General features: G+C 39.3%; 1 protein-coding gene across 1 annotated transcript in view; it reads right to left on the bottom strand.

Moving 5' to 3' along the window:
- Antxr2 (ANTXR cell adhesion molecule 2) overlaps window positions 1-23,265 on the bottom strand; it is a 130,846-nt gene that overhangs the window by 51,449 nt on the left and 56,132 nt on the right. The window contains exons 12-16 of the mRNA XM_055594630.1: window positions 20,769-20,864; window positions 8,330-8,371; window positions 7,405-7,500; window positions 2,970-3,134; window positions 2,615-2,695 (exon numbers count right to left, since the gene is read on the bottom strand). Of these exons, the coding sequence (XP_055450605.1) occupies window positions 2,615-2,695; window positions 2,970-3,134; window positions 7,405-7,500; window positions 8,330-8,371; window positions 20,769-20,864 (480 nt within the window). The remainder of the gene's footprint in view (window positions 1-2,614; window positions 2,696-2,969; window positions 3,135-7,404; window positions 7,501-8,329; window positions 8,372-20,768; window positions 20,865-23,265) is intronic.

Raw genomic sequence — 23,265 nt, 5'->3', positions numbered from 1 at the left:
GTCCTGCCGCTCTCAACTACCTCCTCTGACAATCGAGCCGCGGCGGTCGCCGGCAGATGTCAGGACAACCTGCTAGCGCGCACCTGGCCGCGGAACCCGCGACTCCCAGGACCCGCCGCCCGCATCAAAGCCCGCGCCCGGCCGCCCGCAGCCCTGCGCGGGGAGCCCGCCCGCCCCGGCGGCCGCTTTGATACTGCGCGCGCCAACTCCAGCCTGCGCATCAAGGACTTCAGGGCGGCGCAGAGCTCGGCCCGGGAGCTCCGCGGCCTCTGCGCCCCTGCACAGCTTCGGCTCCAAATGCACGGTGAAGGACCCGCTGCCCCACCTGAGGGACTCGCTGCAGTGCTGTGGTCGCGGGTTTGTTTATTAGACTGAGCTCTCCCGAGGCAGGCTCTGCAGCAAACGGTTCCTACATAAATGACAAGGCTGTTTTCCAAAGCACAAAACAGGCTGCTGGGGAGGCAGGGGTTGTGTTCCTGGGAGCCATTAGTCAGTATTATCTGTCAGGCAGCTTAAAGTCGGCCTCCCCCTCCAGCGGAGGATGTGACTCCTCGGTATCCAGATGAAAAGGTATTATTTATGCCCTGACAACGTAAATGAACAGCCCCATCTAAATCCTGGACTTTCCAAGCCCTCCCAATGCCCCAAATAAGCAAACTGCTTTACAATTCCACACACTTTTGTACCAAATACTCCGTAAAAAAAAGTACAAAGCAATGTAAATATTGTGTTTGTGTATATGTGTGCATATCAAAAAGGTTGATGACTGCAGGAGACACAGGAGAATAGAGTTACTAATGAAACCAATTTACATGTTGATACGTATCAATCTTTTTTCTTTAAAGAAATTGACCTTAATATCAGATAACATTTGTTCCAGTGAGTTCACTACTATCATAGCCAAACTGTTTCAAAAGGATTTTAACGTGTATTTATGCTGAAAACACCCCATCTATAGAGTTTCCAACTTTTAACAGAATAGTTTACTGGAAAGTAAATTTTGACAGCAAACTGATAATCAGATGAAATGAAGATGTTTATATGAAGTCTGTATATTTGTCAGAGTTTAATGTTTAACTCCGTTTAATCGAGTATTGGTGGATTTCAGGGGTTTAAATTTTGCAAATATAAAAACTTTTTCCTAGTAGTTAGAAGAACATATAAAATTTTATATGCTTTTATTTAGGAAGAGAACAGATGCCCCATCCCCACCCCATAGAGCATTATTTACTCAATACCCAGCACTTAATAAGATGGAAATTATTAAACATACAAGCTGAACTCTAACCTGGGGAAGAGCTCACTGAGACCAGGTATGGAAGGAACATAAACAAAAGGAAGTGAGACTCCAGCATGTTCAGGAGAGAGAGAGTTACACGTGGCTCCAGAAACAGAACTCCGGCCCACAGCTGAATTTAAACTGAGGCACGAATTTCCATAAAAAGGACGTTTCTACTGATAATCTGCCAATGGCCTGGTGATAAGGAGAGCTGCTATCTACATGGCCCTAGCAGAGGAACCTGGCATCATGTTAGAATATTCAATAATATTTCTCAAATTGTATACCTTAAATGGCTGAACTCGGGTGCTTTTTTGAAATGTTTTTAAGTTGATTGAAATAAAAAAATAAATAATAAAAATAATAAATTTAAAATTCTTTTAAACCCGCAAACACCAAGTTAAAACCACCCCATACTAAATGGATCTTCTCTTGGCTTCACAGCATAAACACTGATTTGACTGGTTATTCCCTGGTTTTCAGGAGCAGCATGTGACACCTAAATGAAACCAAAGTCCTCCTGAGATGTGCCTGGCATGCACTCCTCTGTGTGTGTGGGGGGGGGGGGGGGGGGGGGAGGGGGGAAGGGCTGCCCTCACACAGAGCAAGTAGCCTAGCATGGTCAATAGCTCAGGGTCTCTCAACCAAACCCACTGCTGCAAATGAAGAGGCTTTGGACAATTTTTCTAAAATTGCAGCACTAGGATATGATGTAAATTACTAGAAAAATACTTAAGAGCAGAATAATTCTAAGCAGATTTCTAAAATGAGAGCTTCAAATGGACTCCCTTAGTGAGAAAAAGTTACACGAACAGCATACTTGTAAGGGTGTCCATCTGAGTACCTCTGATGCAGATTTCTATGCTGCCTCAAGCCGTAAGGACACCTTGACATATTTCAGAAACGAGGCTGTGACAACTATTGAAGGCAGGTAACATGTTTATATCTAAAGAAAGCACTTCTGAGGTGTTTTCCCCAGATCTCATTGCTACTAAACGCTAGAAGAAAGACGTCAGATGCTAATTCCCAGTCTGCCTCTTCCAAAGAAAATAACTCAGAACAAACGTCTTCAAAGTCAAATGCTGAAGCAACGAGCATGCCTGTGACTTTAATTAATTATCTGGAAAAGTAATGGTATGGAATTGGCTTGAAAATGCATTCTAAAACCACAAAATTTAACGAGCGCCCTGTATATCAAGAACATTCACTGGTCAGAATCAATTCTATCCTGCAAGCTAACAGAAAGTTTTAAAATTATTTTCATCAATATTGCCCTACTTTCATTAAACTCTCCCCCTGCACACCCGCCTCTACCTTTCTTAAAAGATCACAAACCTCATCTCCTTCCTGGGGTCTCATCAAGGATACCCGATCATATTGCTTCAAGATCAGAGCCCAGAGTGCATCCAGACGACCCTAAAGAGATATTGGACTTGTGAACTTGGATAGTTTCATTTCAATTAATCAATTAAATGAGTTTAATAAATATAAAAACGTGAAAGTCTTATGCTAAGGAAGAATTGTTTGTTTGTTTTTTTTTTTTTTCTTAGCAACTTTATGCAGTTGCTAGAGCATAAAAATGAATATTTGCTATATGATTGGTCTTAGTCTTCCCCAGGGGACAGGAGAGACTGAAAAAGCTATATCCCCATTAGGTTCAAGCTGTATCACACAAAATACAGGCACATACCTTAATTGGCGTGTACCATTTTGTCTGAGGTGCCTGATGTGTGGGTTTGGGTCTAGGCGGTCTTGGTGGGACGGGTATCTCTTCTTCAGGGATCATCACCACAGCATTTTTTGCCTTCTCTAGTCTTGCCCCTTCCTCCGTAGATCCTTTATCTCCCCAGCGAACCTTTAAAATGAAGGAGACATTGCTGTCAGGCAAAGTCTCCTAGAGAAGCAACCTCCTAAGTGGCCTACAGTCCTTTGATTCACCAGTCCATTGTAAGAAGACAAACTGGTATACTAATTCCACGTCCTTTTCTTCTGAGTTTTAATGGGTTCTTATCACTCATTATTATTTTCCTGTACATATGTAAGTGTGGATATATACGTGCATATTCAAGTGTGTTCAAGTTCCTATGTGTGTGGAGGCCAAAGGTCAACCTCAGGTGTTGAACTCAGGTGACCTTCGTCATGTGTTTTGAAGCAAGGTCTCATTGCGGCCCAGAGCTAGCCCATTAGATTAGGTTGGTTAAACAAGACAGTCAAGGAATCCTCCTGCCTCTGTTTCCTCATCATTCTTTATTATATTAATATCATGGCCCTAATGCAAAGTAAGTCTTTGTAAAGATATGATATCAGTTAAATCTGGTGTAGTGTTTTCTCCATCATTTCAAATAAGGAGAAGATTCGTGGTTCACATAGAAAATGCAAGACTATGTAGTTCATACATAGTCTACCATAAGGCATGCAAGATTCATGCCTTATTATGGTAGATTCATGGCAGCATCTATTCAGTGTGTTCGCGTTTATTCAATTTATACAAAAATGCAAAGAAATAGACATTATCCTTTTCCCTTCCAGATGCAGGAATTGTGGCACAGGTTAAGATATGTGCTCAAAGCCACCAAAGGTGTGTACTAGCAGAGCAGGCTTTTGAAGGTAAACAATAAGAAGTGAGTGAAAGGTTTTACATGATTTAGACTTGTATAAATTTATAAAATTTACATTAAAAGAATTAATCTTTTTAAATTTTTGCCATAATATTTGAATGACTCAAAAAGCATGAATTTCCAGTTATAACATTTTATTTGCCAGAGGAGCTTTCTGTCTTTAGTTGTTCTACTCATCTGAATATACTCATTTAATAAGTAAGTTCTTAATTGAGAGACATTAATTAGAAAATATTCTGTTTTGTGGGGAGCAGACCATTAGGGAATCTCAGAAATTTTAGGTAATTTCATTCTCTGGAAACTCTTGATAGTGAGCAAAACCATCGGGATTTGGGTTATTATCTGCCTGACATTTCAGTAAACAGAAATTAAGAGCCAAATCGGAACACTACCATGTATGAATGGGAAGCAGTCTCTGGGGACTTTATTTAAGGAGCAGTGGAAGAATCCTAAGACATTACCAAGAAGGACAGAGATAAACAAGTAGAGTGTGTGAAGAGAAACAAAGACGAATCCAAGCTATGCTGCAACAAACCTTTAGGCCATTTCAGTGAAGGAGAAAGTTCAAAGCTACTAGCCTGAGGTGTTGAGTAGAAAGATAGATGGCTACATTTTATAGGAAGAACCATGCACAGCTTTTTGATAAAGCCACTTAGATATTTTTACCACCCCCTTTCCACTACAATTTTAGAGTAGTTTTCAATTTCAAGTAGACCCTAATGAGTCATTAAAGTATATCTGAATCTTTCCATGAGATCAATGGCTAGAATGTTCATCATTTATGGGGTTGTTAAATGTGTTTGAAACATATTAAACCTTTAGAGCTAAAGAGTTGGGCTTTCTTTCTAAAAAAAAAAAAAAAATACCATCTTTTTTTTTTTTTGTCAAATCATAGTCTTCTCTTGATAAGCTAACACTTAGAGTAAAATCTTTAGACATAACTAATTGATTTTAATACTCTAAAGGCAGGGCACATTTCTTGCAGCTGTAACATCACAATTTCAGGGAATAAGACAAAACAAAAGAGACAGATTGCTTAGTGAACACATGGATGCCAGACTCAGAGAAAAAAACAAAAAAGCAACTCAGGGAAGAGCAGTTAAGTAGATAACATTTAGACTTTTTAGAAAGACTATATTATAACACAAACAGCTCCTTAGCCTAGCCTTCACAGTTTAAACCATTGAGATCCTGATAATTAGACTCAAATATCACTGGGACCATTCTCAGATGGAAAAAATGCAAAAGCTTGTTACACTGGAGTTCTGAGCCAATCTGGCATTCCCAGTCTCTGATGACTATACCCATAACCCCTCAGTCATGGAGGTCTAAGGAGATTTAATAAGTTTAATAAATTTGCTCTTTGTTTCATGAAAGAGCTTCTGACTTATCATCAAATACAGCTTTCCTTTATCTCAAAGTCTAAAACTAGAAGAACTTTGCAGAAGTTTCCTCCAACTCTACAGAGAAAATACAAACACATATGTATGTGTGTGCGAATGTGCAAACACACACATGGGTGTATAAATAAGAATGTTTCAAGTTAATCACATTGAGATGCCCTAAAAGAAGGAAGAAGAACAAAAGTAGACCGCTAAAGAAAGTCTTAGCAGAGTTAATATCCTAGCTTTAGTTTACTTTAGGGGGAAAAATGTGTAAGCACAAGCTTCAGGGCTGAATTCTTCCTGTTTCATTTGGCTTTCATTATCATCAGCGAGTTTCATAATTTCTAGAGCATGTTTGCATAGCTAAGAGTCGATGTAATAAAGGAGCAGTTCCAGAATTTTAAAAAGTCAGTTTCATGAGAAACTAGCAGAAACACCCATGTGACGTTATTAGGAATTGTAGTAAGTAGATCTGTTTTGCTAACAGATGATATTAAAAGCTCTGAAAACTCCACCACAAAAAATCTTAAATGAACATTTAATTCCAAAGAGTGAGATCTATAAAATCTACAAAAAGAGAGTATCAATTATGACTTACTATAACGTGAGCTCCAAAGTTCTGTTCTGCAATTGATTTGACCTCGGGCCTTTTATAACTCATTTACTCTCTCCAGCGTGAGCACTTTGCAGGCTTGAATCAGAATTCTTACAAAAACATGACAAAGTTGATTTTCTCACTCCAATTTTATGTTCACATTAGAGAAATTTTAATGATACTTAATGCTCAACTCAGTTTATTGTGTACCTTTATATACTGAATTACTTCTTTGTAAACATCTGTGTTTTCTTTGTCATTTTTAAATTTATTATCGTCCACTTTCCTATCAATAGAATATCCCAGTCACTTTTAAATTTGTTATCATCCACTTTACCATTCCATACATGGAATACTCCAAATGTGGCCAAATTTTTCAAGATTAAAGGACACAGACTGAATGAAATTTGGTCCATTCTTTTTCAAAAACTTTCCTCAGCTGGAAAAGAAAGGCAGGTGATGCATTTTCACTTGCTGAAATTTGAGGACTCTTGAAATTGGAATTACAGGCTACTTGGAAATGTGCTTCCTTGAGCATAGAGAAATTGCTACAGTTTGGATACGGAATACCCCAAAGGCCCATGTAGTAATGTCTTGATTATCAGCATGGATCTTTTTGGTGGTGACAGCACCTGTAAGAGGTGGAACCCAGGAGGAGGTTTAAGACTTAGGCCTCTGTTATCTGCCCATGTAAGGGTGAAGCCAAGATGTTCTTTCTCTTGTTTTGCTTCCTACCTCCCCATAGTAAGCAACGTGCCCTACCAAATACGCCCTACCAATGATGCTTTGCATGGACACAATCCCAGAATCAAGAACACTTACAAACTGTAGGTTAAAATCCTGAGCCAAGATGAAAATTCCTTATTTGTTAGTTGATTTATGTAAAATACTTGACTAATACATTAAAATCATGTTCCTTTTTACCCAGGGTCTATTCAGGGGTTCATGTTACTCTTTTTTTTTTTTAGAAAGAATCTCAATCTTTGGATTACTGGACTAAAAAAAAAAATAGTTCAGCATAATAAATGGTATGAAGTATTAACTAGAATGGTTGGTAATTAGCAAGTAACAGTTGTTGAAAATTTTAAATATGCCTGTTCTATATTTGTGATATAGTCATATCCATGCTGAATATTAGCAAACAAAATAAAAATAAAATAAAACTCTCTCAAATAGTAATTGTCGAGTCTTTTCAAAGAAGAGCATTGTTACAAACATGAATGCCTGACATTTTAAAAGTTGATGTTCCATGAGATAATTTTTCCCAAGGCAGTGAGGAAACCCGTAGCTATTTTCATCCTTGGGATTCAGAAATCTTATCAAAGAAGTCCTTTGACTAGAGAAGCCTGTTGCTTGCTCTTCACCAGCTCTGGACATGGTGAAGATGGTTCCACACAGAAGGAAAGTGCCCAGAAGAGACCTTGTGCTAACTAAAGAGGGATGAGATTATGAAAAGCACAGTGCCTGTGGCTCAGTATTCCTACAAATACATACTTTAAATTGGCGCTATTTCTTTAAGAGACCAACCTCCATCCTCTTAATTCCTCCAACCCCTCGACCCCCATAATAGGAAGCGTCCACAGTCGGCCATTTCTTATTGGGCAAAGGTTCTTCCTCTTCCTCCTATGGAGATACAATTTTTTAAAATGAATTTAATTAATTAATTTCTTAAAATATGGTTTAGTCAGAGGCAGATCACATTGAGATGCTCTAAATAATTCCATTGTTGTGGGAAAATAGAAAAAGTACACCTGGGAGTGCATTTATGATCATACACATCAATTTCAAGTGCAGTTCTACAGGGTATGAAGGCTCCTTCCCTTCATCAAATTCTCCCTACATCGCCTCTTGGATAACAGCAGTTGCCTTTTAAACTATGAGTATTGTGTATTTAAAGCAGGCACATTCATCAGTTCAACTTGAAAAGATTATTCACCTTAGGGCAACACCTCAACAATGATTTCGTGTGTCTGTATACATGGAACTTTGAAGTGTGAAATCTATAGTGAGAAGAGAAACATTAAATAAGCCCTGAAAATGCACAATACCAGCACATTTCTTACTTTACTTTGCTCACATGATGTTAACGAACAGAATAATATAAATAGCAATTATCACTTTGAAGAAAGCAATGGCATCTTTGAACTGCCAGCTTGGATATTTCAACAATTTTAGGTAAGTGTCATCAGAACTATTAATATACCATTACAAAAACAAAAATATATTTAATCTCTATGTACTTTTGATCCTGTAGCCAGCCTGTCTATATCTGCTGATGAAGGGCCCACTTTTCTAGTCTGCTTAAGAAATCATAAGATTAAAAAGTAGCAGTTGGCTTTCACAAAGTAAAAAGCAGATACTTTGCTATCATATGAATGGAATTGGCCTAATTTTGGAATGATATTTATATTTGAAAATAGAACAACTCCATGTCATTTTTCTAGGCACTCACCTCCTTTGGTGGAGCAGATGGTGGGGGAGGATCCTTGATAACCTGTCCCAAAATAAAGCAAAACACAATGTAGAGAGTTCCATAACACAAGAAACAGTGAGAATTTACAAAAACAGTGGCTACTGTGGTAGCTCCAGAGATGGGAGTTAAGATTTACAACAAAAATGTAGTTGAGTGAGGCTGACCTAAGGCTATGAAGTATATATTTCCTTTATTAAGAAGGCAGTACTTCGTGGTTTTATCACCCTGTACATCCAGTGAAAACCACTGCCCTTATTTCACTCAGTAAGATCAAAACCAACCCACCCCATCTCCCCAATGTTCTTTAAGTAGTTCATCTCTTAATTTTTCATCTCTTTATTTTTTCCTAAATAACTTCTACAAATCCTTTCTAGATCCAACAGATTCCTAGAAAATTTTTCTACCCTCTCCCCCCAAGAATTTCTGTCTTCTCAAAGCAGATTATAATGTCTCTAATACTCACAGAGGACTCTCTCTTCTTCCCCACAATTTATTAGAGTTCTTGGTTCTATCTAGCTTAAAAGAAAGTTTCCTTTCAAGTTTCACACATGCCTTTTCTTCCCTCTGTGTTCCCACTATTTATCAGAGTGGAATTGGAACAAAATATGCCTTCAAGGATTTAAGACAGAAAGGAAAGGGAGAAGTCAGGAGGCGAAAAAAAGTGAAAGGGGTGAGAAGAGGAAAGGGGAGACGAGGAAGGAAAACAGGAAGGAGGGAGGAAAATAGAGAGAAAGGAAAGGAGAGAGACACTACAGAAAGAGGAAAGATTGAAAAAAAATAAGAAAAGATTATTTTTATTCCATTCTCACTGCCACAACCCAAAATCAAGGACTTAAATAAGAATTCTATGAACTTGAAAGATGTCAAGCACATTTTTCAACTCATGCAAGGTGCACACAACTAAAACTTTAATATTACTGTAAAAAAAATCTCTACCTAGTAGTGATTCCAATTATGTTTGGACTGCTGCAATAGACAAATTCCCTACTTCAAAAAGCATCATTCGATTAGCAAGGAACTCATCATTTGAAAGTTTTTTCCCTAAATAAAGCCAAAGCTTTCTCTCTCTAACAGTTTCCATTCTTCAGCCCGGGTCCTGGAGTCTGGAAAACGTACACACATGGAGAGAAATTCCTGGGTTTGGAGACTAAAATAATGACTGCATTTCTATTAAGTTTATATCTGGGAGCTAAAGCCATGACCCATTTTTAATAAAATGGTTATAAGTTACCTGGGTTGTTTTGTTCATTTTCTTTAGTCTATATTCATTAGTCAATGCCCTAACTACAATTTCCTTAACCCAAAATAATATTTTTCAATATGCCTCAGTGATTATACTCAATGGTATTTGGACAAAGCAATTAGGACCTCATGATTCTTTGCCTCTTCTCAGCATTTTAAAAAATAATACATGAGTTGGTAGAGAAAGTGGTGAAAGGAAATATTGGTGGGAGTGGTGGTAGATTTGATCAGAACATATTATATGCATGTATGAAATTCTCAAATGATTAAAACATAAACAGAAATTATTAATAGTAATATGCATGCTATTGATAGTCTATTGTTACATTTTTCACCAGTAGTTACATGTAATCCTTGAAGAAAAAATTTAAAAACTAGTTTCTTTCAGTATCTTTAACAAGTCCTCATTTTAACTTGTGTAACTGGGCCAATATTCGTCTAATAGAAGCTTAATCAATTATTTTCCCAGTCAAAATGGTTTCAAAGTTCCAATGCACACAGTTCAAATCAAGAAAGTATTGAATTTTATGGAGAGGCGTTGAAATTTGCATCTCTCTTGTTTTTCAAATGTTCTCTGGAATTCTCTCACCAGAGAAAGATCAAAATATACCCTTTTCTTCCACCAAGCCTGAACATATCTAAGATCACTTTAATTTCACAGCAAAGATTTTTAATTTACTCTTATACCATGTATCTCTTGCACAGATAAATAAAAAAGTAATATAAGTAGTACCGCTGGCATTCTGCTCTAGCACGCCATCCTGGGTATTACTGCGCAAGCCCATCAAGCCCTTTTTGTTTCATACTGACCATCTCTGTGAGCTCAATAGAGAAAAACTGAGTTTCCAATTAAGATCTTTCTGTGAGTCTGCAGAAATTGGCTCGGGAGTTAAGAGCATTTACTGTTCTTGCAGAAATCCCAGATTCATTTGCCAGAACTCACATGGTGGCTTACAACCACCCATAGCTCCATTTCCAGGGGAACCAATGCCCTCTTCTGACTTTTTGGACTCCTGTATGTATGTGATACACATACATATATCAGCACACACACAGAAATAAATTTATATGTAAAAATCTTTATATATTCACTTCTATCAAACTCACACAGGACAGGAGGCACCTTTGCATGTTTTCACTGTATTGGAAAGCCTTTACTTGGCATAATCCATACTATGGAGATAGAAAGCCTCTTTGGTCACAACTAAATGACCCAGCTGTTCTGGTGTCATTGTTCTGATGTCTCAATGTGTTAGGTCATCAGTTCCCACACACCTCCGCCCCAACATTCTCTTCACAGCATTTTACTCCAACCACATTCATAATCCCCCTACTTCCTTCAAATATTTGTGTCATTAGTGTTTTAGGTCATGATCAAGTTCCAAGTTTGTAAGTGAAATATTGATAAAAATATGAAAATGATACGGAAAGAGTTCCATGAAAGTAAAAATATTGCTAATTTCAATGAAAATAGTCATCATTTTTCTCTGTCAACCAGTGAAGCTAGAGAACTAGTAAATTACAGTCATTAAGGGCACATAATAAGATAATTGCAATTTTCTACATCCTGGAAAGAGATTAAAATTAGATCCTCTCCAATTTTAAAAAACCTAATAAGATAAAAATAATATGTACATCACAATCTTTCTGATAGGTCTCTTGTTTCTATGACTTCCCACAGCTACATATGGACATATGTGCAGGTGCCTTGTATTCATCTCATTCCAGAAAAGACTCTTTTAGAGGTTATTTCTTTAACTAATATAAAAATAACCCATAATAAGCTTAAAGAGATTTTGAAGTCTGGAAGTATGCAAGGCTAATCATGAAAATAAATCTTTATATTCTACCTCAATCAAGTCTCAGTCTACTGAGTAAAGAGACACATCCTCTATCACAACAAATGACAGAAACCTTCAGGACAGGAGCCAGATGCCCCAGAACCCAGTTTGGACTGTGTTCTTCTTCCTAACAGTTACTATGCTTCTTCAATTGTGTTGTCACAGGGTAGACACTCCTTTTCATTTTCATGAACCTGTAAGGTTACTACGCTGATGCCCATTTTAAGCACAGCAAAAAGAAAGCTCTAATTCCAGCACCCCCTACCAAATGCATACAAAGAGAAAGACAGAACTAAAATACAAATCCATCTACTGTTTGATTGTATTTCCTGTATTTTGGGGCTTGCTGAGACTGAAGCATCAACCAAGGACCATACATGAACTGGACCTAGGCCCCCTGCAAAGAGGTAGCAGAAAAGCGACTGAGGCTCCACGTGCACCCTCTCTTAAAAGAAGCATGGTCCGCATCGGACATGGTCTCACTTGTCAGCTTTTCTATCACTTCCTCCTGGCGGGGCTACCTTATAGGGCCACAGGGGAAGAGGACATGCTCAGTCCTGATGCAACTTGATGAGCTGGGGTGGATGGGAAAGGGAGCTTCTCTTCTTTGAGGAAAAGTGCATGCTGGAGGGAGGGAGGGAAAAGATGGGAGGGGAGGAGAGATAGGACTACAACAAGGATGTAAAGTGAATAAAAAGGGAAATAAAATGTATATATTAATATATAATAAATAAATAAAATTCAAACCCATCACTTAAAACAATCTACCTCCAAACTCCGAGTTTAATTCCACTACATGAGATACTTTCAATGTGAAGGTTGGACGACAAAGGGAAAGTCTGTGGAAGATGAGTTGTTTGCCAAGCAGTTATTATTGGGATGGGTGGATGAATGGAATCATAAATGATAGAAAATTATAGCTATACCAAGTGTATGCTCACGATGATGTTTACTCCTTTTCAGAGAAGCAAATGGACCAGCATCACTCACTCAGAAATTTCAGGACAGGAAATAAGCTAGTTTTCTTATTACATTTAAAAATATTCCCCTATAACAGTAGCCCTTCACAGATGTCCTCTGAAAGATTCTACCCACCAGGGTATCGAGATGATACTGAGACTCACAGCCAAACTTTGGGCAGAGTGCCAGAATCCTTATGGAAGAAGAAGAAGATAAAAAGACCTGGAGGGGACAGGAGCTCCATAAGGAGAACAACAGAGCCAAAAAAGACCCAGGAACTCCTGCAGAGACCTATACTCCAACCAAGGATCATGCATGGAGAGGACCAAGACACTCTGCTCAGAGGAAGCACACAGGCTGCTCAGTTTCCAAGCGGGTTCCCTAGTAAGGGGATCAGGGGCCGTCTCTGACATGAACTCAGTGTCTGGCTCTTTGATCACGTCCTCCTGGGGTGAGGGAGTTCAGCCCTTGCCAGACCACAAAGGAAGATGATGAAGCCAGCCTTGATGACCTCCCCTATCAGTGACCTAGGGAAAGGGAATAGGGAGAGAAGAGGGAGAGTGGGTGGGACTGGGAGGAGATGAGGGAGGGGGCTACAGTGGGGATACAAAGTGAAGGAATTGTAATAAATAAAAATATAAGTAAAATAAAATTATATATATATATATATTCCTCTACATACTACCATGTGGCCTCATAAGCAATAAAAGGGAAAGAAAATAATGTGACACCCCTTGTCCCTAAAGCCAAAAAAAAAAAAAAAAATGCAGTCTATATAGAATCAGTAAGGCTGTATGCCAGTAAAATTAGATTGGGGGGTGAAGGGAGAAAGAAAAACTTAGTGTTGTCCTAATGCATTAGAAACAACAGTCATGAGAATCTCATCCTTACATTAAATGTATTCATGTGCACCATATTTCCTGAGAATTTGCAGGTTTTAAAAGGCATAATATTGCCTAGTTGCCAGGATTTTTTTTCCACTTAGCATCCTTCAGCTCTGTATTGAAAATTCTGGAAAACACTTCCACCACTTTATGAACCATATGGAGAGTTTGAGTCTTCTCCAATTTTTCCCCCGTTTGTTATTATCATCGTCGGGGTGGGTGGGGGGATTACATCTCATCTACTTAGCTGCTAGAATGAAGATTTCAGTTTGGAGGAGAGCCGATTTCTTAAAAATTAAAAAAAAAAGTTAGCTGCTTCAGGCAACAGTCCTTTTGATCTGCTCATTAACACTTTTCAAATGTTCGAGTGATGTGGGCATTCTTTGCGCTAGAGAATGTCAGCAGTGGAGCATGCAGCCAGCTTGATGCAATCATATGTTCTGATATTCAGAAAAAAAAAGTGAAAGAACTGTCAACATTGAACTGCTTTGGATTAAAAAAAAAAAAAGATAGAGTATGATGACTGTAGAGAAGCAGTACTTCAGAAGTAATTTTTGCCAGTAACTAAAAGAAAAGCCATCTAAGTGCCCCAGGCCTACAGACAAAGGGAAAACACTCTGTTTACAGGAATTTAAAAAATATATGTGACTCTTCCTTTTATTTTCTCTTTTCTCCTTGACAAAACCATGGATCAGGGACAGCACCTTTCTTCTGGAGTACATAAGCCCTAAGTTCCCTTAGATTTGTACTTAGAAAGTCCTCCTCTGAATCCAAAGGTCGGACACTGAAAATAGTTCAGCTATCTCTGCTTCTTTCCTCTTTATGTTAGCAAATTCACCAATCTTCGGAGAACCTTACCTTGAACAAATAAACCAGAAGCCAGAAATCTACACAATAAATACAAACTAAAAAGGTCAAATGGACACAGGAAGAACAGCATAAACGTATTTCCTGCCAGAAGTTAATAAAGGTGCTACTGTCATAGATCAGGAAGAATTTGATACCATTTCCTAGGTGACGCTGTTGGAGAATATCACCATGGAAGCAATATATCCCAGCATCTATCACATTGTATTTCAACGAAGCAACTGAACATAAATCATTTTAACTAATGGTGCAAGAAAGGCATATTAAAATTTAAATTACTTCTGTTTTATTGTACATTCCTCCCAAAATCGGGCCTCTCTGAGACGAACTCAATAAAGGTACCCGGAGCCCTCCTCAACTATAAAAATCAAGTGTAATATAGAAGCATTATTACTACGCAGAAGGAACAGCACAGCTGTTGCTGGCTAAGGAAATTATCCGAAAGAGCTCTGGTCTGAAACATCACCACAAAGCTCAACTTACAAGCAAACTGAGCTTTGAACGACAACTTGTAGGTTGTTTTCTAATTCAAGATTCACAAAATCTTCCTGTGATCTCCTAAACACATGAAAAACACAATGAGCCTCACAGTGCTTCCTTGAGGGTGGAGAACTTTGGCTAAGGACAGCAGAGCAACAGGGAAGTGCATTTTTTTTCCAGCACAATCAACCATATTTGCAGCTGTGTGCCACACTCATCGACAGTAACCCAGAAGGCCTCCCTCTGTTTGCCATCTCGTTAGCTTCGCATCTGTAATTGTGCAGAGTGTCTGGCTATCCAAAACCATGCTGCTATCTGGCTGTCGTGTCTGCTGTCCCGTTCAGCCAAACAAATCTGCCATAAAAACATATCCTCTAAGCTGAACAGTAATGAAAACATCTAGATTTTTTCTGACCGCTCACTAATATCTCAATACACAAAAAGCCTTGTTTTAACCCTTGTGTCTTCCTTCTTTTAATCAAAGGCAGGAGGAAAAGCGATGTCTGTGGCCTTGTTAAAGAAAAGCAGGTGGAGCAGAGGATGTGACGATTCTTGATGGGCAGGTTCAGCTTTAAACAGAAGGCATGGGGAGACTTCCCACCAGAAGAATGCTGCTCTAGTAGAGCAGTTCACCAACCAGCACCACACAACCAAAGATGACTAATGGGAGGACCTGTCCATCCAGCTTCTTGTAAGAACTCTCTGATTAAAATACTTCTAGATAAAGCCCTCCCGTTCACATTTCCTCCCGTTTCTGATTCTGTTTCTGAGAGCCAGGCACACAGAGGGCACAACCTGCAGCACTTTCCATCACAATCACCTCTCTCCTTCATTCTTGAAAAGCGCCCCTTAGAATGAATGGCAAGATAAAAAATTATAAACAGTCACGGGAAAAGCATCCTCAATAGTCAGATAGTCTGTGACAAATGTCTTTCTTTCCCTATTCTTTTCTTTCTTATGCTCTACTTTAGCAGCCTAGTAAATCTTATAGGACCTTTTTTCATATTAACTAAGCCAAACTCAAATACATGGGACTTTGAGCACTTGGAGAATACTGAAATTATATTATAGTTATAAATATATTTATCAAATCTATTAAAAGTCTGTTATAGGAACAGGCATGCTTCTTTGTTAACATATTAAATAATGAGGCCAAGTAACAGACAGATACCTATCACAACTTTGAAGTAGTGATGCATGGGAAATAGGTTTCAAAAACACCTACACGACAGGTGTGTTCTAGAAACTGTGTTTTGTTTTTTGTTTTTTGTTTTACTGGTGACAGTCTTCAGAGCACATAGTATTTCAGGGACCACAAACAAAGAATGTAGGTAACTGATAGTTTTCCATCACATGTAGAGACAAAAAGTATTTTTACATACAAATTATTAATCCTTCTGTTAGAAAATCCCCTGTGGGTTATATGCAGTGGCCACGCCACAAGAGCTAACCTGACTCTACTTCATATTTTATTACAATTAAGAACCCAGTTTAAATAGAAGTACAAAAACATGTTTTCCGTATGACAGGAGTCTACTTAGCGCATCTGAAAGACTCTACCTAGCAGTGTTTTCAAAGCAGATACTAAGACTCATAACCAAACCTTCAGCAGAGTACAGGGAATCATATGAAAGAAGGGGAGTTAGTATGATGGGGAAAGGATAGGAGCTCCACAAGGACCAAATATATCTGGGCACAGGGTCTTTTCTGAGACTGACATTCAACCAAGGACCATGTATGGATATAACCTAGAACCTCTGCTCGGATGTAGCCTGTGGTAGCTCAGTAACCAATTGGTTTCCCATAGTGAGGGGAACAAGGACTATTTCTAACAGGAACTCAATGACTGGCTCTTTGGCCTCCCCACCCCCCAAGGGAGGAGCAGTCCTGTTAGGCCACAGAGGAGAGCTTTGCAGCCAGTCCTGAAGATACCTGATAAAGCAGGATCGGATGAATGGGGAGGAGGTCCCCCCCTATCAGTGGACTTGGAAAGGGGCACGGTGGAGAGGAGGGAGGGAGGGAGGGTGGGGTTGGGAGGGAAGGAGGGAGCAGGACATGGCTGGGATACAGAGTTAATAAAATGTAACTAATAAGAAAAAAATAAAATTAAAAAAAATTACTGAATGAACAAATGGAAGCATAACTTTAATTAATAAATGCCTTATACAAATGCTCCATTGATGTTTAAAAAGTAGTTATCAAAATAAATGTGAAAATACAAATTAAAAAAAAAGACATGTTTTCTATTGTGTATTCATTTACAAGTGACAAGTTTTCAGTGAAAATGAAAGACCCAGGTGTCCTAGGTAACCCCAAATGCCTTGCAGCACAATTTGTTTCCACAGGAGTTATTTTATAATGAGCAACAGAGTGCTCTATTTTTAAAGTTGATGCAGGTAGATACAAAGACCGCATCTCTCCATGTGCCCCAGGAGAAAGTACTTACTGGGCAACATTTATTGGTTAGGTATTCCTATGTTCATATCTCTGGGCATATTTACAGTCAGAACACACTGCCTATCTTCATGAACTTGCTGAGCTATGCTAGAAGACAGATTGGAAATAAATAATCACCCTAACTGCTTGCTTAATTATACTCTTACTTACATATCACCAGAAAATATACTATTGGCCAGAATCAGTATAAACTAGTTTGGAAGTAAAGCTTCAGATTTCCCTTTGTTCCTTGTGTCCTGGAACGAAGCTGGTACGGCTAACAGACACATACTAGTTTCATAAATACAGTATTTAGCTAAACTCTCTGCCAGGCGAAATGCCAGTCTCTGGCTTTCGGGAGAATCAACAGCCCCACAGCTAAATTTGCATGAAGCCATGCTGGACATTTCCCACAAGTAGTATAAGGTTGAGAAACCTGTCCATGGATCCCTGCTTTCTAATGATGCAGATAAAAAATGTTTCTAGGATATTTCTCACAATTATACTCTAACACGGTTTCCATCTCACCCTGAGGCGGTAAGTCAGACCTCCTCAGTCCGTGAACATTCTACAGGCTACTTGACAGTCATAACAAGCCAAAACCGGGTTCTTCTATCCTTTATTTTTATTACATTTACTTTTTTATTCTGTAGCGTAATGCAAATACGGAAGTGAGAAGACAACTTTTGGGAACCAGTTGAGTCTTTCCAGATATTGAACTCTCATCATCAGGATTGGTGGCAAGTGCCTCTACTGCAGAGCCATCTCTCCTGCCTTCCCCAAATCAACACCGGGAACCAGTCATTTCTAACTTGGGAATATTAGAATCAGTCTAAAGATATTATGTATACACACACACACACACACACACACACACACATATTCTCATTGTTAGACCAAGAAAGTCATCAAAAACACTAGAGACCTGTTTCCATTCACTTCTGAAAGTCAGGAGTCTAAACTATCAGCTCTTGGCTGGCAGCTTCCTTCTGCAGGCTGTGGTGGAGACTGCTCCTTGCCTCTCCCAGCTTTCCCTGTCTGGAGGTCCTCATCATTCCAGTCAGTCGCCATCACACTGCCTTCTCCCTTTTCAGTTTTCTGCCTGAGAATTATGGTTATGCATACAGCCCATCTAAACCACAAACACAATCTCTCTACTGCAAAAGTCTAAGTCATTCAGTCCTCAAAGCCATGCAAATCTTTCCAGGGACTTTCCATACTCCAGTGGGTGTAAACTTTCTGGAAGACTCAGGAGACCCTTCCACATGAAGGTCAGGTCAAAACCCAAACTGTTGCACACTTGGTCTCAGGCAAGCACTTTTCAAAGCACACTGCAAAATAACAAACACACACATACACACACACACACACTCCTGAAATGTCCCTCACTAATTGTACATTTTCTTTATTATTCAAAACATATTTGAGATCAGAGACTCAGCTGGGTTCTTCTGCCCCTGATGTTCTTCATATGTTGCTGTTGAGTACTTAGAGACCTTTATTTACACCTCAGGCTCACGTGCCTTTCTTTACATGTTAAAATATAAAATTTCACATCGTATTGAAGGCTTATAAGACTCTCCAGTTCCTAGTACAGGAGCTGCCACCTTCTGCACGCTAAACATACTCACCAAAGGCTGAATGAAGAGCTTTGCCTGGCCTCACCCCGGCTTTTCAATCCCATTAGAACACATTTGCTACAGTTCACTTCCGCCTAGGTGTGAGTGACTGTAGGTTCACACTCAGGACTTGCTTCTGTTCATTCCATGCTTCCAGGTGGAAAGTGAAAGTGGCTGCTCTGTTAAATTCCAGACCTAATGAGCATTCATGCTACTTTGGAAGCTAGGGACTCTTTCCGAAATCCTACAACATAACTGAAGGGATTCCTCAACGCCTTACACAAACACAGTTTCATGGTTTATTATCTGCAGAGCCTCGGCTTAGAATGGACCTGTTCTTACCAACTGATGATAGGATCTCCTTTATAATATCCAAAATTATGTTCTAAACCTCCAGTTCAAAATATATATATAAAACGATTTCCTAAAAATGGCCCATTTCAGATTATTTTTCATGTATCTTTAAGAGAACAATTACACAGTATGATACTTTTGCACCCTGTGACCAATAGTAAATGAAATTATAAACTAATGAAGGGAGGAAATCTGCCACCGTAAAAGTTAAATTAAAAATGCAAGGAGCTCAAACCACATTAGGGCACCTTTTTGCTCTTTAATTTGAGACTCAAGAATGCCATCCACCCCAAAATAGCTGTATCTAAGGTAATCAAGATTATATCCGGAAACTTTTTGAGCATAAACTGCTATGGCAGAAACTTGATGAGTTCAGCAAAGAGACGGGGAGAGTCTCATCCTTCCTGCTGTCTGAGTGAATTCCGGGCCTCCTCCTTGGGAAAACAACCCTGAGGTAAAAGGATCCTAAGGCTGCCTCATGAAAACAGACTGTGGTACAGTTAATAAGAAATGTTGACAGAAGACAAAGCGCGGCATGATGGCGTGGGAAGCTGAAATCAGTTAGCAAAGGTGAAGTGGGGGAAGGTGGCTTGCTATGAGACACTCCCACGAGACACAGAGCGTGTGCTTGCATGGGAACGCTCTCTAAACAAGTAACAGGAACACGGTGAAAGATTTTTCCTGGAATAATGTTGCCTTATAAGCACTGGATAAAAGGGATTAAGTGAAACACTCTAATATAGAAGTTATGCTCTTATGTCTAAGTTATATATAGGTATCACATAGGAAGCTAAATAACACCTCTGTAGCCATATCTATAACTTAATTCCCTGGTACTGTGAATAAACTACCTAAGCTGGCAGGGGTTGTAGACCTGTGAGGATTAACAGCCCTGTGATGGAAGGTGATGCTACCAAATCCAAATGGGCTCACCTGGGACATACTGGCCTTTAACATCAGGCAGCCTTCCCCACGTGGATTCAGTTTATATGCAAATGCAGAGCAATTACCAAGGGAATATAACACAGTGGTACTGGTTCTGAGGGTGATGAAAGAGATCACAAGGCAAGGAATGAGAGTGCCTCTTCAAACAGAATGTGATAAGGAAACAGACTCTGCCCCAGAGCTTCAGGGAAGCCTGCCAGCCCAGGAGAGCCCCATGTGATCTATGAAGAGCTGTAGTGCAATCAACATTAGGTAACAGTGTGGAGTGCTTTTACAAGTCAAGCGGGCAGTGGGCGGCAAGGAACTCCGCAATACCAAACTTTGTCGGCGTGAAAATGGCATAAACTGAGCTGCTTCACTCTCTCTAAAAATAACTATTTAGCTGATAGCCTAACTTCTGCCTTGGACTTATCTTTAAAACATGTTACCAGGGAAAGATAAAAGAACATCCTATGCCAATACACCTTCAAAGATGTCCACTCAGTGAGAACTTTAAAACAGCTGCTCTCATCAACTTCAGTGGAAATATCTTTTGTCCCAACTATCCCAACCCCACACACTTCCTCCCACAAACCTGAGTTCCTAAGTGCCCTTGTGGTGAGTTTTATGCTGGATACAGACAAGCGTGTTTTCTAGAATTCACTATAGTTGTAAAATAATTGAGATTCATGTTTTCAATTAAAACTTTGCTGTCGCCATACCACATGACATTCCTTCACATGTGGGACCTAGCTTTGTATTACACTGTTTTAAAAAAATAAATAAGAGCATAGTTCGAAGTTCATCTTACCACTTTGCAGCAAAGGGGCCAAAACCACCACATCAAGGCAGCACCCAATAGCAGCAACAACACCAAAATAGCTATGATAGCTGCAATCCCATTAGACTGTGGGGGAAAAATAAAACAGAGAGAAGAGCTTAAGGTCAAAATCCACGTTATTTATTCTTCTAAAAAAAGCACACAGTGTGTGTGGGGATAAACACATAGGGAAAAACAGTGTCAGACCAAAGTTTTTAAATTTTATTAATTTATTTTTTAATTATTAGTATCTTTTTGTCTCACTTAATATATGTTATGTCGTGCTAAGATGGTTAACAATAAATGCAACATCTTCCAACAGTGCCGTAGACTGATTTAAATATGTCTTGAAAGAATGTAAGAACCACAGTTTTTGACCATTATACAAATGGTCCCTTGGGGACTTTTGTGCTTTGGCAACAATTCTGTTGGTTCAAGTTCAATTTCTTCTAGGCAGAGTTTCCCCAGGTTTTATGATGATACAGCAGCAATTTATTTATATACTTGGAGAATGAGATACATATATAAAACACAGGTAAATAAGGAAAACAATGGCTTTTGCTATGTATGTCTCAATGAAAATTCAGTCTGATGAGTCCTTACTTCCAGTGACATCTGGCCAGGGTTTACATGTGACTTGAGCAAGATCTGAACTTAGGTTTCTTCACTGTCTGATTGCTAAGCTCCTCTACACTTTGGGCACCTGCTCTGGGCCCTGCCTGTAACCTGCACTGCAGCAACCACTGACTCATCCGTCAGGCCTCAGGCTAAGTGCGTTTAGTAGGATCCCATCATAGGATTCCATAGCTACAAAATGTCCCTGTGGGTTAAACAACTTTAGACAGAGCTTCTCTAGGTTTTAATTGCAGAATTTTACAACAAAATTCATTGTGAGCTTTGGATAATTTAATTCCATTTTTTTTCTGTCATGATTGTCTATCTCCTAGGAAATCAAAGGCCATTTTTAATCAGCTTACCACTTGATACTCCTTACCTAACATTTACAAACTATGTACCAAGAAAATAAACTCCAACTCAGTAAGAGGCCACATGAAACAGATGTCAAAAAGAACATAGACACTTTCACTTTATGAACAGAACTTTTATGGAGTTTACATGAAAACCTTGTTTTTTCCAAACCCAACAACTCTGAGATTCCCAGGAAAACCATTTTAGTTGGTTGTCTTTTGTGGGGTTTGTTTGTTTTTAAAAGAGAAAGAACTCAGGGAAGAAAAACAATAAGAAAGAAATACTTCATAGAGGAATTTAGACAAACATCTAAGAACTGTCTTCTTAAAGCTAACAGAAGACAGTGTAGGTCAGGGAAATACACAAAATGCATCCTCCTCCACAAGTTGCACAATTAAGACACAAATGCCGCCACCCCCACAGGCACGGTTACAGTAAATACAAGAGCAGGTGAATGAAAATACACAGGAAGAGCGTGCCCTAGAAGTACACGGGAAACGCCAGCATACACTGAGAGAATCATGTGCTCTTGGTCTTCCCTTCACCTGCAGGGGCTTGCACAGATTATCTGCATCCCGGACCTAGACTCAACAACTCACCGACTACACTCAGCATGGCTGTGCTCTACAACTGCGCAGAGAGCTCTATGAACATCCAATTCTCCCTTTTAGCATCTACACCCTGTTTTCAAAGATGAGGAAATGTAACTAGGGGCCATGAATCTGCTAAAACCAAGTGGACACTTTGTTCTTTCTATGCATATGCAAGAAGCAAGAAACTCAAAAGCCTGCACTGACTATTGAACCATTAAGTAGATGGGCACTAAAGATGCTTGATATTTCCCCCTCAAAATAAAGTGCTTCCATTCGTAAGACAAAACGACAAAGCCTCGCCACGATGGAAATGGCCATTCAGTGTGCCAACACTGTCATCCCAACTGATTTCCAAGGACTGTCTCCCAAAGATAAACCTAGGGTACACATGTTTTGAAGAACTGTAAATCTTGCTTTCCTTCATCTCAGCCAAGCATGATGGAAAATAGGGTTGGAGGAAGCAATGATGCAAAGCTACCTGACCTTGCTCCATGTGACTGTTTGTACTTATCCCAGACACTAGCTCAGCGCATTGTATATGAATCCCAGTTTTGCCATTTCCTCTGTTTTCATTGTCAGAGCTAACATCAGAGCATAGAATGGTCACTGAGGAAAAGGAAATAAGCTCATTGTTCACATAACTTGATAGATAAGTTAAAGGAAAGCTAAGCATGGATACCACAGTCCCACGGGCGGGCACCATGGTGCAGACTTGGAGCCAGATAAGGAAGAGTATGGAATGAGGTCTAGCTCCAGATCTGTGTCATGAGCACAAAGAGTTTCCCACTTTTACTCAGAAATGCTGTGTTTAAACAGACCTCCAACTGAAAAAATTCTCATAAATACTCAACACATGATTGCCATGCTTTCCTGACCTAAATAGATTCAATATATATGACAGAAACACACACACAAAAAAATTTCCA

This window comes from Psammomys obesus, unplaced genomic scaffold, assembly GCF_907164565.1.
Source record: "Psammomys obesus unplaced genomic scaffold, mPsaObe1.curated_primary_1811, whole genome shotgun sequence".
NCBI classification, from domain to species: domain Eukaryota; kingdom Metazoa; phylum Chordata; class Mammalia; order Rodentia; family Muridae; genus Psammomys; species Psammomys obesus.
The sequence above is the reverse complement of the archived record's forward strand: the minus strand, read 5'-3'. Positions and strand labels throughout refer to the sequence as shown.